The sequence below is a fragment of the Lampris incognitus genome, unplaced genomic scaffold, assembly GCF_029633865.1.
Source record: "Lampris incognitus isolate fLamInc1 unplaced genomic scaffold, fLamInc1.hap2 scaffold_217, whole genome shotgun sequence".
In the NCBI taxonomy this organism is placed as follows: domain Eukaryota; kingdom Metazoa; phylum Chordata; class Actinopteri; order Lampriformes; family Lampridae; genus Lampris; species Lampris incognitus.
Genome location: NW_026611175.1, coordinates 87,212 through 103,466, shown reverse-complemented (window position 1 = coordinate 103,466; position 16,255 = coordinate 87,212). Strand labels below are relative to the sequence as shown.

Genomic DNA, 16,255 nt, shown 5'->3' with positions numbered 1-16,255 from the left:
TGCTTTCAGGAAACGATTCCCCTGCAGTTTGACGTGGCTGGTCTCCTGCAGGTACTCTGGCAAGAATAAAGTTTCAGCTTGTCTTGCTGTTAAGACACCTTTATGTTAAAGCCAAAGTGATTTTAATTTAGAATCACGAACATCTGCAACAGCGCCATCTACTGGCGCTCTTACGTTGTCCGCTGCATTGTGTCAGGTATGCAGGGAAAAGAAGAACAGACAAGATTAATCAATCACAAATATTGGCTAATGTCCATTAACGTAAATTTAGAGCTCAGAAATAAAAGTGAATTTCATTTTTTGTCTTTTACCATGTCTAGTGAGGTGTGTGTGTGTGTGTGTGTGTGTGTGTGTGTGTGTGTGTGTGTGTGTGTGTGTGTGTGTGTGTGTGTGTGTGTGTGTGTGTGCACGTTTTGTAATTTTCACCCATGTCTCTGTCACAGTCGCTTCTCGCCATTGTGTGTAGCTCCAACGTTAGCAGGAAACCCCAAACCGATTCAAAAGAAAATGATCTTAATATTTACATGTGGATAGCACATGGTGGCTACTCCTAACACCTCACATTTGTTCTGAGTAGAGTGCTTCTGAGGCAAATTCAGGAGGCTCCAACTATATTTGACCATATCCTGTTAACCTGTAGGACACCCCCCCCCCACGTTGTTCAAGAAATGGTTTGAGGTATTCCCAGAAAAAAAGAGCTGAAATAAAATAAATAACTTACTCAGTGTCCTTCTAATGTTGCCATGAGAATTATTAATCAGCATGAGAACGCTGAATAGATCATTGTCTCTCGTTTAACGGTTTTGCAGGCATGCAGGCAGGTTTTGAGTCGTTTGCAGGGCATTCAGCGTCATCTAGTGGCCGAATCTGAAACTTGCACGACAAGAGACGCTAGTCCATAGACATAAACTAAACTATATAAACGAAACGAGGAAATCATTTGCAAATAAACCCCAAATCCACTGTGTTCCATACTAAAGCTACAGATAATAACACGTAGCCTTTGTGTGTGAAAACAAAGGTGGGCGCGCGCGCGCACACACACACACACACACATGCACGCTCGAGTTTTGTTCTATCATATAATCAATAAATAAATCAATCAATCAGTCAGTTAATTAATCAACCACTCAACCTTTATTTACATAGCGCATTTCGCACATTTAAATGCGATGCATCAAGTGAAAGGCACAGGTAAAAAGAAGGTAACTCAGAATAATTAACTAGATAACTAAAGTAAATAAAGGTCAAAGCCCCTTGAGGCAAATTTGTCTATTTTGTGATATCGGGCTATACAATCGACTTGACTTGACATATACTGGAAAGAGCGCTAATGTTGTCCGCTAGAGGGCAGCACTCGTGTGCTCCCACCGGTCCCGCTGCTCCTCTGGCCGCTCTCAGTGTTTGAGTCGTTGTCTGTACGGTTCACACGTTATCAACACATTGCGCCCTGCGTCTACTTCTGCGATGTGAAAACACACTGACAGCGTTATGAAGCCGAGTGACTTCTAGTGTACAAGATACACGGCAAAAAAAAAGAAGAATATTTTTGAAAAAATAAGAACGTCCTTATAATTTTGGTCTCCCGGTCAGCGTTTGATCGACACAGCGGCCACGATGGTGAAAGAGCAGTTCAGAGAAACAGACGTGGCCAAAAAAATGTGAGTGATAGTCCATGCCGGTTAGCCGGCTACCGGTTAGCCAGTTTCCAGAAATAATTAAGTTAGATTTAAGCTTACACGTTTGGCTCTCCACCGTTACATTAGGGGGGAGGGAGAGAAATTTAAGGTGAGAAGGGAGATTTCCTGTCATAACCGATTGATAAAGTGCTTACAGGTCAGTAACCCGTACAGACCTATCTCACTAAGAGCACCGGGGTTGTTTCCCCCCTGGTTGGGTCGAAGAGGCAGATGGGACTTTGTTCCGTGGATGTACTGCACATATATACACTGCTGACCCTCTCTCTCTCTCTCTCTCTCTCTCTCTCTCTCTCTCTCTCTCTCTCTCTCTCTCTCTCTTTCTTATAAATTTCTGTCCACAGAAGTCACATATGCTTTGGGATGAAATCTGCCGAGCAGATGCGCCAGCAGGCACACATTCAGGTGGTCAGTAAGAATCTGTACAGCCAGGACACTAAGCACTCTCCTTTGCCCTATGGAGTACTGGACCATCGGATGGTACGACACGGGTACACTGTGGTTATATGCACTGTGGTACACTGAGACACTGGCATGGGCATGTGTCTTCAAGCACACCTTTCCTCTTGTATCAAATCTCTGGACTTTTTATGAGATGCATTGAAAATGTCTTTGCTTTGTGCAAAGCGGTGCAATGAAGGATGGGGCGTTACATATTACAGGGCGATGTTTAAGCTATTTTAGCATGATAATCACAGGGATTTTTTACATTATATCAACATGCATGAAAATATCTGCTTACCTATGAAGAATTCAGTTCATCCATCCCTCCATTATCCGAACCGCTTATCCTGCTCTCAGGGTCGCGGGGATGCTGGAGCCTATCCCAGCAGTCATTGGGCGGCAGGCGGGGAGACACCCTGGACAGGCCATCAGGCCATCACAGGGTGGAATTCAATTCAATTCAATTTATTGTCATTAAAAACAATGTGCAGGCACATGTTGAAAATGAAACAAGTGCTGCGGCTTTGCCAAACAGTGCAAGACAGACATAGACAAACACAGCAAAAGAAGTACCATGTTTAAGAATCCAGCTGAGGCTCATCACATTGAGCTATTTTGTAATGTAAAGTACAGTATCAAATCGAAGCCAAGTTTTCAAATAATAACAATAATATTTCTTATTACATTTTGTGAGTTTTTAGGCAATTGATTCTCATTATCTTTGATTTAGAGAACAAAGTTGTGTGTCACAATATGGCATCCAAATTTCATCCTGATACAATGCCACTAACATACTGTAAATGATAATATTGAATTATTGCCCAGCCCTAGTATCATGTGATTAGTACCCGATTACTATGATTTTATTGACAGACCAGAATTACTTCGCAGTTTTCTTACTCATCTTCCTACTATTGCACTTTTTGTTTTCCCAATCATGATACATCAATATGTGAAACCTGATGTACCATTGTTTCTTTATAATATTAGTCCTGCACACTCTTTTGCATTACTTATGCATTTCTCATGTTTAGGTGACCCGTAAAACATTTTTACTTTACTCACTATGACCTTGTGTTGTAAAGAATCACAATAAAATTAAATTTGAAATACAGTTTTGGCATCCCAATTAGTTGTTATCAGAGTTATAAAACGACAAGTAGCTATAGTGATCTTGAACCAATCTCTGGAATTGAGGATTGTGCTTACGTTTCCTACAGGGCACCAGTGAGAAAGATCGGCCATGCGAGACATGTGGCAAGAATCTGGCAGATTGTTTGGGACATTATGGCTACTTGGACCTGGAGCTGCCATGTTTCCATGTTGGCTACTTCAAAGCCATCATTGGAATTCTGCAGGCAAGTTCATTGAAATTGCTATGAAAAACTGCTATGTTTTAATGTATGTGGGTAGGAAGTAAAAAGTTAGAGGGTGCATGCCCCTAATCCACGCTATCCTTAGCAGTAGTATTCTCACACTGTGAGAAAAGGTAGTAGCGGGGTGTTGCTCTGACAGGAGAGACAAGAGACTATCCTCCAACCGTTAAACCCGGGTGAGGTCCCAATTCCAGCAACAACCCTTATTAGGTGCCCTTGGCTTCATACATGCTGCAGCAATATATGGTTGTCATTCCTCAATGAGGTGCTAAATCCTTTAATTTCACACAGTTTGGTTATGAAGGAGAGGGACAACATAATTTTTTTTTTTTATAGCTGTAGATGTTGTTTGTGTAGTGTACATTATAACCACACTGGACAATTAGTTGTTAAGTGACATAAAGCACTCCACACACTCCCCCACTGCTCTCTCCCCTTCCTTTCTCATTTAAGATAATGGGGGAAGCCAGAGGGTTGTTATGTTCCAAAAGCAGGAAGTATATATCTTATAGTATGATTTTCATTAGTGGATGGAGTATAACCTCTAATCTAGGGTCACAAGTTTTAGACTTGCATTAGACTCATGGCTTTCAGAGCTGAGACATCTCCATTGTAGTAAGTGTTTCAATGTAGACCAGCTAAGCTAGTGGCACATTAGACCACCATCTTTTTTTTTTTTATTGTGCTGACACAGCTGTCAGCTGTGGTTTATCATTACTTGATGGATAAACGGGTGCCTCCTGTTAGGGGGTTTGTCGAGAGACTTGAGAACATTTTCTGAACTGACAGTGTCTGAAGTGAACAGGATTATAGTTACAGATGGTTTTCACAGCCATTGCAAGATCAGTAAAGTAGAGTGACTTTAGTTACCCGTTCATACAGTGTCGTCATTCCACTCCTCTGCTTCAATGTGTACCACACATGTTCATATTAATCTCATCATCACTATTTGTTAGTTGTTCTGAAAATTGGACAGCATGTACTTGGGAAGAACAACAAATCCTTTCAAGTTCCAGGGACACTGAACTATGTCTGACCTTACACTCGGATAGCTCTGTGAGGGGAGGCTCAGAAAAACAACTAATTTTTAGGGATAAAGAGTATTAGAAAAAAAGATTGAACTGGTTAAAATGTATTTGGTTTTTGGTCAAGTTTACTCTTGATCTATTTTTTTTAACTCCGACACCAGTTTATAATGAAGAAATTCAAAGAAGGTTGAATCAGTTCATCTGGATACAACGTTTATTGACAGATACGTTTCGTCACTCATCTAAGTGACCTCTTCAGTCTAAACTTACTGCAGGTATCCCCACCCCTTATAAACAATACAGTGGCATAACAACCAAAACCAACAACCAGTTTCATATGCAAATATGGGTGTGACCATTAACTAGAGTTTTCAATGGCCATGTGTACTATTCACAGAGGATTTGGGAGTGGTTGCAATCACAGCATTGTAAGATGGCGACCGATGTACCTCTAAGGCCATGACACACCAGGCCAACGGTTGGCCGTCAGCCAATGTCGGGCCGCTGGTGAGCCGTCTGTGGCCCTAGTTTTTGCAGTGTGTCCCGCACCGTTGGCACTAGTCAGACCCCTGTCGGCAGCTTTTCGGCCGATTCAGCATGTTGAATTGGCGGCGGAGCCCGTCGGTAATTGCGCTCACTCTGATTGGCTGTTCAGCTTAGTGAATCAGTGCACGAGAAGAGAAACAGAAGTTACGAATGCAAGCAAACGATGAAGTCAAGAGGCCACACACAGAAGGCTCGTCTCATTTTTCGTCTTCATCTCACCTGAACATTTCAAGAATTTTTCCTCTCATGCAGGCGCAGAACGTACATGCTAGTTGGCTGTTGGCTGCAGTCTTTGCGGTGTGTTCAATTGCTACTTTTTGGCCCAGACGCAGGCGACTTGAGGCGACTCAACAGTCGGCCTTCGTCGCCGCTAGTTTTCTGACGTCGGTTTGGTGTGTCTGAGCCCCCCCCCCCCTCTGTTCAGGGATGGTCGTTCCCTCTTAACATAGATGGCCTCTGACTCCCCGTTGAAACCAGCATTCCTCCTTATCAAGGATGTGCACATCCTCATCCCTGAAAGAGTGGCCACTGGCCTGTAGATGGGTGTAGACTGCAGAGTCTTGGCCTGATATGTTAGCTCTCTTGTGTTGTGCCATGCTCTTGGCCAGCGTCTTGTTTAGTTTCCCCAATGTACAAGTCACGGCAATGTACAAGTCACGGGATCCCCACCCGGGATGTTGTCAGCTTGGTGGTACAACGTCCTGATGACTCCTAGTTTGTGCTCCAGTGGATGATGAGAGTCAAACCTGAAGTAATGATCATTATGTGTTGGTTTATGGTTAACATCAACAATCAAATGTCCCCCATCACCAATTGCAATTTCAGTCTATCATCCCTGAATTGGGGGGGGGGGGGGGGGCTGAGAGTACATCTGTCACAATCTTACAATGCTGTGATTGCAAACATTTCCAAATCCTCTGTGAATAGTACACATTGCCATTGAAACTCTATTTAATGGTCACGCCCATATTTGCATATGAAACTGGTCGTTGGTTCGGTCGTTATGCAGCTGTATTGTTTATAAGTGGTGGAGATACCTGCAGTCAGTTTAGACTGAAGAGGTCACTTAGGGCCCAGACACATAAAACCGACTAACGGCGATGAAGGCTGACTATTGCATCGCCTCACGTCGCCTGCCATCTGGGCCAAAAAGTAGCACTTGAACACACCGCAAAGACTACAGCCGACGGCCCTGATTCACTATCTTTGCACTGATTTACTAAGCTGAACAGCCAATCAGAGTGATCTCTCTCACCGACGGGCTCTACCGATTCAACATGCTGAATCAACCGAAAAGCTGCCGACACATTTACATACATTTACATTACATTATAACAAACATAAGCATATGAAAACTCTGGGGCTCACAAAATATATTCAGGATGTACAGATGTACGTTATAGTCACATTTATTGGTCAACAGAAGGCCATACACGTGTAAAGGAAATGTATGTCAGTGCCTAGACATACTAAATTCTTTGTATATGCATTAATGACAGTGTGTGATGAAGTCTCATGAGTTATAATTTCAGAATTGATAACCCCATCAGTTACCCCTATTTCAACATTGGTGGTTTTCCTTCCGTAGATGATCTGCAAGACCTGCTCCCATATAATGCTGACAAAAGAGGAGAAACTCCAGTTCATTGATTACTTGAAAAGGCCCAACCTGGCCTATCTCCAGAAGCGAGGCTTGAAGAAGAAGATCTCTGACAAATGCCGCAAAAGGACAATCTGTCTAAATTGCTCAGCTTTTAGTGGTAACACTCGTATAACATTCGTATATCTGGTATTTGCCTACTGCCGCTGGCAGTATTCCCCAGTGTGAAAGTTGAACTGCTGAGTCATTTTATCCTTTGACTTGTAGGACCTGTGAAAAAGTGTGGCCTGCTAAAGATCATCCACGAGAAGTATAAGACGACCAAGAAGGTGGTGGATCCTATCGTGTCAGAATTTCTCCAGTCCTTTGACATCGCCATAGAGCACAACAAAGAAGTGGAGTCTTTGCTCACCAGGGCACAGGTGAACTATTTGCTCCTCCTTTGTATTTTACAGAGTATGGGTTTTTGTTAGCTCTGCCATCCAACACCACAAGTTCTGACTCTTGATGAAATACCCGCTGTCCTCCTGATGACAGTATGACAGTTCCCTCCCAATCCATCTCCAGGAGAACCTGAACCCTCTGATAGTCCTCAACATGTTCAAGAGGATCCCCGCTGAGGACATCCCCTTGCTGCTGATGAACCCGGAGGCCGGGAAGCCTGCCGACCTCATCCTCACCCGTCTGCTAGTGCCCCCGCTGTGCATACGGCCCTCCGTGGTCAGCGACCTCAAGTCGGGCACCAACGAGGACGACCTCACCATGAAGCTCACTGAGATAATTTTCCTCAATGACGTCATCAAGAAGGTGGGTTTCTTAGTGAGAAAACTTGGTGAAAACACAATGAGGTTATTTTTTTACCTGTGCCGTCAGCACGCTTGGCATACAGAGGGAATTTGTATGCCAATATGTCCTAGACAGAGTTAATCTACAAGTGGAGTTCAGGTTCTCCATCTGCAAAGGCAGTCTTTATTAATTCAAGTCAAGTCAATTTATTTGTAAAGCCCAGTATCACAAATTACAAATTTTGTCTCAAGGGGCTTTACAGCAATACAACATCCTGTCCTTAGACCTGCGCATCAGATAGGGAACAACTCCCTAAAAAAAAACTTTTAACAGGGAAAAAATCTGGGAAGAAATCTCAGGGAGAGCAACAGAGGAGGGCTCTCTCTCCCAAGACGGAAAGACGTGCAATGGATGTTGTGTGTACAGAATAGAACACAATATACGGAATACAACATTAAAGGAGGATAACAGAATTATAATGGAATTATATAAGATATATGAAGAGCAAGGTGAGGAGGATGCCAAGCATTGTCCAGATGCCACCAGAACAGCCTAGGACCTGAGCCACATGACCACCATCACCATGTAGACCTGGCAGGAGGACAGACTACACATGCACACAGAGCAGACCTACATCACATCATTCACTTACACGCGAGAAGAGACAAGAAAAGACATTAATCACACATCGGCGAGAGAGAAGGAAAAACATTGAAACAAGATAACAAAATTATATTGATTTATAAGATATATAAAGAATGTGATGAGGAGGATACCAAATAGTGTTCAGGAGGTGACCACCATCACTATGGAGACCTAACAGTTGGGCAGACTAAACATACACATGGGGGAGACTCGCATCACAACATTCATATACACAGGAGAAGGGAAAGGAGAAGACATAATTCAGAGAGAGAAAGAAAAGACGTGAGAGAAGAGAACAATTGCAATAGTCAGTAATCTATATGTGATAATCTTATAGGCAGAACAGTGCTTGGTGAATTAATTGAGACAGAAACCAACCCGCCATGCAGTACAGTTCGTAAGGTACTCAATTTAAAGGCAACTAATTGTAGGTTAAGGCAAAAAGATGAGTTTTAAGTTTGGATTTAAAGGAGTCAACAGACTGTGATGGTTTGATGTCAGCAGGTAGGTTATTCCATAAGAACGGGGCCTGTTAGGAAAAGGCCCTGCCACCAGCTGACTTCTTTTGAACTTTGGGTACACACAGGAGCCATGTATTTTGAGAGCGGAGAGCTGGAGATGGAATATACAGTTTAAGGAGATTAGGGAGGTATGATGGGGCAAGCCTATTTAGGATTTTACAAGTCAGCAGAAGCACCTTGAAGCCTGATCTAACATGGATAGAAAGCCAATGAAGGGAGACAAGAATAGGTGTAATGTGGTCAGATTGTGTAGTTTTAGTTAGGATGCTAGGTGCAGCATGTTGAACCATCTGAAGACTTTCAGTACTAGCATGTGGCAGACCTGAAAACAGAACATTACAGTAACCAAGTCTGGATGAAACAAATGCATCTATTAGATTCTCACATGAACAGGAAAGATCGAATTTTAGTTATGTTACGTAAGTGAAAAAAGGTAGTCTTGGCGATTTCTTTAACATGCTTATCAAAGGAAAGGCTGGGATCAAATATAACACCAAGATTTTTGGCTGCCACACTTTGTGAAATCACAGAGTTGTCAATTGTTATTGTTACTTGATCAAATTGGTTTCTGTGTCTAGCAGGGCCAATGACCAGCCTCTTAGTTTTATTCGAATTTAAAAGCAGGAAATGTAGTGACATCTGATTTTTCACAGCAGCCAAACAGGCCTCTAAATTAGTAATTTAAGTAAGATTATCAGCCCATATAGGCACATACTGCTGAGTATCAGCCGCATAGCAATGGGCATTTATTCTATGACTGCATATAGTTTGGCCAAGAGATGAAATATAAAGAGAGAAATAGAGAGGGCCAAGATCCAAGCCCTGAGATACACCACATTTAACATCAGAGAAATTCGATGTGATATTATTATAGCAGACACACTGTGCTCTTCCAGATAAGTAAGACTTAAGCCAAGAGAGCACTAAGCCAGAGACTCCAAAATTTCAATTTATTCTGTCTAATGGTATACAGTGATCAATGGTGTCAAAGGCTGAACTGAGGTCCAGCAGTGGAAGTACAGAGGTGGAATCAGAGTTCATAGCAAGTAAAAGATCAGTGGAGTGACCAGCCCTGAAAGCCAATTGAAAAAGTTCATATAGATGGTTTTCTTCTATATGAATAGAAAGTTGTTGATACACAACTCTCTCTAGTATTTTAGAAAAGATTGGAAGATTAGAGACTGGTCAATAGTCAAGAGAACCTGGATCGAGGTGCCATTTCTTAAGTAAAGATTTGACTACAGCTGTCTTAAAACTGCTGGGAACAGTGCCAGTAGTAAGTGATAAATTAACAATATCTTGTATTGTAGCATTGTAGGTCCCAGGAAAGGCCAGAGGTCTTTAAAAAGTTTTGCTTGTAAAGGGTCAAGTAGGTAAGTAGTTGGTTCAGAAGCTGACACGAGCTTAGTCAAAGTATCGAGAGAGAGTCTCAAAAGCTGTAATAACAGGGACTATCAGTGACTCGTTGTATAGATATGAATTTGGTAAGACGATCTGTACAAGTAGCTGGAGTTGAATAGCTCATTTTGTTTATGATCTCTTCAACCTTATTGCAGAAAAAGTCTAGAAACTCGGGCCACAAATGGTGACTAGCTTATAAATGGCTGCTTTTTAGTAAATTTAGCTACAGTGTCACCAAGAAATTTGGGATTATGTTTATTAATATTGATTAACCGAGAGAGATATGCTGCTTTCTCAGCAGATAAAGCACACTTTTTTCAATAAACACTAATGCCAAGATGGTGAAAAACTTCCAATTTTGATTTTTGCCATTTACGTTCCAGTCTCCTGCAGGCCCACTGCAGGCCCACTCATCGTTAAACCGGGGTGTAGGCATCTTAAGTCACCTAGCTCTGGTAGTGAGAGGTGCAACTGAATCGAGGAGACTAGAGAGGGCCACATTTAAGTCACTAGTGACATTTTCAACCGAGTCAGTCTCTACAGTGAAAGGAGCCAAGACTTCAGGCAGCTGCTGGCCAAATGCAGCTACATTGGATGGGCCAATATGGCGTGTGGCAATTACATCTGTGCTGACATTAAGAAGAGAGGCCAATGATGCTTCAAATTTAATGAGAAAATGATCTGATACAGCAGATGGGATTGGCAGGACAGTCGGATCCGAAACAGCTATCCCTTGAGATAAAACCAAATCAAGGGTGTTGCCACTAAAACGAGTCGACGCTTGAACAAACTGACTGAACCCAAAAGTATCAACAAGCATCGGAAAGGCTTTACTTAGAGGATCACCAGGCTTATTCAGATGAATAATCATCAAGAATTAGAATCTCATCAGAATAAGTAACAAGATCTGAGATAAATTCTCCAAATTCTTCAAGAAACAGTGACTAAGGGCCAGGAGGTCGGTAGAGTATCACAATGTGGACTAAGCAGAGTCTCCTCGTGGCTGAGGAAGATAGACTTAGAATAAGAGCCTCAAAAGATTTGAATTTAGATTCAAGTTTAGAAGTTAAGACCTACACTTTGAACAAAGTGTGGTCACACTTTTGATAATGTTAGATGTTTGGTTCTCATTAGGTGCTTTGTTGCACATTTCACCACCACCAGTGGTAGGTAGAAATTTTGAAGAGGAGTCACAGGGTTCATCTGGACACAACGTTTATTGAGAGAGAAAAGTTTAATAACACATCTAAGTTACTTCTTCAGTCTCAACTGACTGCAGGTATCCCCACCTGTAGGAGAGGAGAGCTTGAGAGCAATAAATCAGGGAAGGGAGACGGTTTCAATGTTACAGACCAAGCTGTTAGTCTGATAATCTACACTATGAGAAATTCCCTGACTAAACATATTAACTAAACTAGTTGACTCCACATCTGGACTAGGTTTAAACCTAACAGGCTGTCTAATCCCCAGCAACCAGCTGAAGTCCCTAGTATCAAACTTAATGTATCTATCTATCTATCTATCTATCTATCTATCTATCTATCTATCTATCTATCTATCTATCTATCTATCTATCTATCTATCTATCTATCTATCTATCTATCTATCTATCTATCTATCTATCTATCTATCTATCTATCTATCTATCTATCTATCTATCTATCTATCTATCTATCTAACTATCTATCTATCTATCTATCTATCTCAATACAGATGCAGGAAAAAAAGTTTTAATACATAGCAGTACAGGCCTGTTTCGTGCGTTGCGCACTCATCAGCTGCTAATCTGCAAAAAAAAAAGTGCGTGACGCACAAAACAGGTCAGTACTGATATGTATTAAAACGTTTTTCCTGCAACTGTATTGATATTCTGCTCCTCATTAGTTGAGCGCTTATAACACCACTGACGGTTTGGAAAAAACAACAATGCTATATATATATTTTTTTTTTACATTTTCCCTCCCTTTCTTTCCTCCCTAATTGTACTTGGCCGCCAATTACCCAACTCCTCTGAGCCCGTCTGGTCGCTGCTCCATCCCCTCTGCCGATCTGGGGAGGGCTGCAGACTACCACATGCCTCCTCTGATACATGTGGAGTCACCAGCTGCTTCTTTTCACCTGACAGTGAGGAGTTTCGCCAGGGGGACGTAGCGTGTGGGAGGATCATGCTATTCCCTTCCCCTTCCCCGGGTGCACCGACTGACCAGAGGAGGTGCTAGTGCAGCAACCAGGACACATACCCATATTTGACTTCCCACCCACAGACACAGCCAATTGGGGGATTCGAACCGGTGATCCCCCGTGTTGGTACGCAGCGGAATAGACCGCTACTCTACCCAGACGCCCAGACAGCTATCTATATTGCTAGAAAAAGAATGGCGCTGTCCCAGTAGGGTGGATGCCATCTGCTTTCAGCAGGTAAGGGTGGCCCTCGATAGAAGGCCAGCTATCAACAAAACCGAATCCCTGCTCATTTCACTAACGAGCCAGCCAGCGGTTCATTGAGATGAACCTACTGTACATCTCATCATTACCTCTCACGGGTAAGGGACCAGAGACAGTTAATCAATGCCAACACATCTTTCTTGCCAGCTCAAACGTCCTGACTAGGCTGGCTTGATGCTAGCATTATTGGTGCCAACATGAATAACAATGTTGCTGAAAGTAGAGGTGCTTGTGTGCCTGCGTTCCCTGATTCTCCCTCCATGATGCCAGCACCCTAAGATTATCCTCTACGTTGGAGACTCTAGATTCAAGTTAAGAAGTTAAATTGAAAGTAGACTTAAATATTAAGGCGACCCCCCCCCACCTTGTTTATTTGCCTGAGTTACATGGGCAAAAGTGTAGTCAGGTGGGGAAGCTTCATTTAAGGGAAGGAAAACATTTGGTTTCAGCCATGTTTCACATAGCCCAGTCATATCAAAACTATGTTCAAGCATCAGATCATTTATTTGTAAGGCTTTAGTGTACAGTGATCTGATATTTATGAAACCAAATTTAATCGTCTTGTTGGAGTGATCAGTAAAAGGCAAGACTTTAGAGCTACCAATAGATGAAATATTAATTGGAATTAGACACCTTGTGTTATAAGTCAACAATTCTGTCGGAACGCAGAAGGAAGAACACCACCAAGCCCTGAGGACAGAGCGAGCCACCTGGGCAGGGGGCCCTCCCGGCCGACCATCCACTCATGCTGACCTGCCCATCCCGTAGTTCCAGTGCTTATTGTGCGCTCATGTCGGCGGGTAGTGGGGGTATACTATGCGTCATACAGACTTACGAGGCCCGAGCCACTCACACCCCTCCTGCCCAGCAAACCCTGCCCTGGAAGTGCGTGTTTTTTTAAGTACTATTTAGAATTTGTGTTTACTAAACTAGTGTGATTGGGATTAAATTTTGGGACATCAAAATGAGGTTTGACATATGGATGACAAGAGTTCACATCTATTATCATAATCTGTCACCATATGTCCCAAGAGAAATTGTGTTTTACTCATTATGGTGAGTGGTCACATCATAGTTTTTTTACCTATTTATTGACAAAACCCTCATCTTATCCAACCAGCATCGTATGACTGGAGCCAAGACTCAGATGATCATGGAGGACTGGGACTTCCTCCAGCTACAGTGCGCCCTCTACATCAACAGTGAGCTCTCCGGCATCCCACTGAACATGGCCCCTAAGAAATGGACCCGAGGCTTTGTCCAGAGACTCAAGGGAAAGCAAGGTATATTCTTCATCCAAAAAAATCCCCAAAACAGCATTTGGGCTATTTGTAGATGCGAAGCACCTCATGAGACTGGCTTCTGTCTCACTAAATCACAAACCGACATGTTTAGCTGTAGCATCTGCGCAGATTCATGGATGGGTTGGTGGTGGTGGTGGTGGTGGGGGGGGGGGGGTTACAATCCCTCCAAAAAAGTTGCGAGTGTGTGCATCTAAAAATATATGCTTCTGTAAGATGTTGACATTTTTTTTTTTTTAGAAAATTAAACATAATCCTCACTGGTAAGAAAATTGGCAAAATATATTTTTCTGCACCCCCACCACTATTCTCTCTTAGTCTCCCCCTCATATTCTAACACTCGGTGTTGTCAATGTGGTTCCATTCAGGTAGGATTTCACAGCAACACTATTGACAGAGATGCAAGTAAGACCTATCACCTGTACCGTGATCACACAAATCAATCTTGTGATAAAAGTTTTGAAGTATCTCTGATGTGTCAGTGATTTTTTGTTTTTGTTATTGGTGAGCTAAAACCACAGCTCTGTTGAACTGGGGCAAAAGCGTCTATTTTACAATGGCAATATTCAGCAGCCAGGCAGGATATTATGTCAATAATATGTAACTTTAGCTACTCAGTTGAAACTGTGCAGTCAATACAAGGCCTACCTCCAATTACCAATAAGACCAATGATCCTTTATCGTTCTGTTAACAACAAAGTCATACAACCACTGTTGAGGATTTTTTTTTAGGAGTGTGTGTGCATGTGCACATATTAGACAACAGGTATGGAATCCAGTGAAAAGCTCTCAAAATCTGCAACTTTTTTTTAAGAAAACATGTTTTTGTAAAAGGAATTGTGCTCCGTGGGGCGTCTGGGTAGTGTAGCGGTCTATTCAATTGCCAACCAACACAGGGATCCCAGTTCGAATCCCTGTGTTACCTCCGGCTTGGTCAGGCGTCACTACAGACACAGCTGGTCGTGTCTGCGGGAGGGAAGCCGGATGTGGGTATGTGTCCTGGTCGCTGCACTAGCGCCTCCTCTGGTCGGTCGGGGCACCTGTTGAGAGGAGAGGGGTAACTGGGGGGAATAGTGTGATCCTCCCACGCGCTACATCCTCCTGGCGAAACTCCTCACTGTCAGGTGAAAATAATCAGCTGGCAACTCCACATGTGTCAGAGGGGGCATGTGGTAGTCTGCAGCCCTCCTCGGATCGGCAGAGGGGGTCGAGCAGTGACCAGGATGGCTTGGAATAGCGGGGGAGTCGACCAAGTACAATTGGGGAGAGAAAAGGAACAAAAAGGGGGGGGGGGTTGTGCTTTGCATCTATGACATGAGGTGTCCTTGTTAATTTTTACATCCACAAGCACAAAATGAGTTTCTTCTTTTGGCTTCGCAGCTCAAAGACAAAACATTGAGCATTAATATGACATAACTGACTGAACCTTTCTCGTGTATTTACTGTGGTATCCATCAGGGAGATTCCGTGGAAATCTCTCTGGCAAGAGAGTGGATTTCTCCGGCAGAACTGTCATCTCTCCTGACCCAAACCTGAGGATTGACGAGGTGGCCGTCCCAGTGCACGTGGCCAAAATCCTGACATACCCAGAGAAGGTAATCCTCTTTTTCCGTGGCCAAGATGCATCACAGTGGTGACAGCAAATAAATAAATACTAAATAAATACTCACGTTCGTTGCAGCCACGTAAAACTAAAATCCAAGCTGTCTCGCAGGTGAACAAAGCCAATCTGGAACTTATGAGGAAGCTGGTCCGTAACGGCCCTGATGTACATCCCGGAGCCAACTTCATTAAGTATCGCCACTCACAGATGAAAAGGTGAGGTTAAATTGCAAAAGACATTGCTTTAAGACGGTCTACTTTTGCAAAAGGCCTTTTTAAAACTTTTTATTTCATTAAAAATAACATTTTTTAAATTTTATTTTATTATGAAAACTTGGTGGCCTTATTAAATCTTTTTTTTTGGCCAAATCATATGATGTGTATCGTTGCAAACTAAAGATGTGAAGATGTTGGGTGGCATGGTAGCCCAGTGGTTAGCGCTGTCGCCTCACAGCAAGAAGGTTCTGGGTTCGAACCCTGGGGCTGTCCAACCTTGGGGGTCATCCCAGGTCGTCGTCTGTGCCGTTTGCATGTTCTCCCCATGTCTGCGGTGGGTTTTCTCCGGGTGCTGCGGTTTTTCCTACCTTCAAAAAGACATGCATGTTAGGGTTTAAATATTCCTATCTGTGCCCCTGAGCAAGGCAATGGAAAGAAGAACTGGAGTTGATCCCCAGGCGCTGCATGGCGGCTGCCCACTGCTCCTAGCTACACAGCTAGGATAGGTTAAATGCAGAGAGGAATTTCCCCATGGAGATTAATATAGTATATCAAAATCAAAGATAAATGACCCAAATTAATACAGATTTAAAAGCTGTAATGTTGCTAGAAAATGATTAACCTGAAATAATGAACCCTTATCAGAT

General features: G+C 42.9%; 1 protein-coding gene across 1 annotated transcript in view; it reads left to right on the top strand.

The window, feature by feature from the left end:
* The first annotated feature begins 1,442 nt into the window (after positions 1–1,442).
* polr3a (polymerase (RNA) III (DNA directed) polypeptide A) overlaps positions 1,443–16,255 on the top strand; it is a 49,864-nt gene continuing 35,051 nt past the window's right edge. Inside the window, exons 1-9 of the mRNA XM_056301913.1 lie at positions 1,443–1,661; positions 2,042–2,177; positions 3,362–3,499; positions 6,680–6,851; positions 6,959–7,113; positions 7,259–7,498; positions 13,610–13,772; positions 15,249–15,385; positions 15,505–15,608. Of these exons, the coding sequence (XP_056157888.1) occupies positions 1,618–1,661; positions 2,042–2,177; positions 3,362–3,499; positions 6,680–6,851; positions 6,959–7,113; positions 7,259–7,498; positions 13,610–13,772; positions 15,249–15,385; positions 15,505–15,608 (1,289 nt within the window). The 5' untranslated portion in view covers positions 1,443–1,617. The remainder of the gene's footprint in view (positions 1,662–2,041; positions 2,178–3,361; positions 3,500–6,679; positions 6,852–6,958; positions 7,114–7,258; positions 7,499–13,609; positions 13,773–15,248; positions 15,386–15,504; positions 15,609–16,255) is intronic.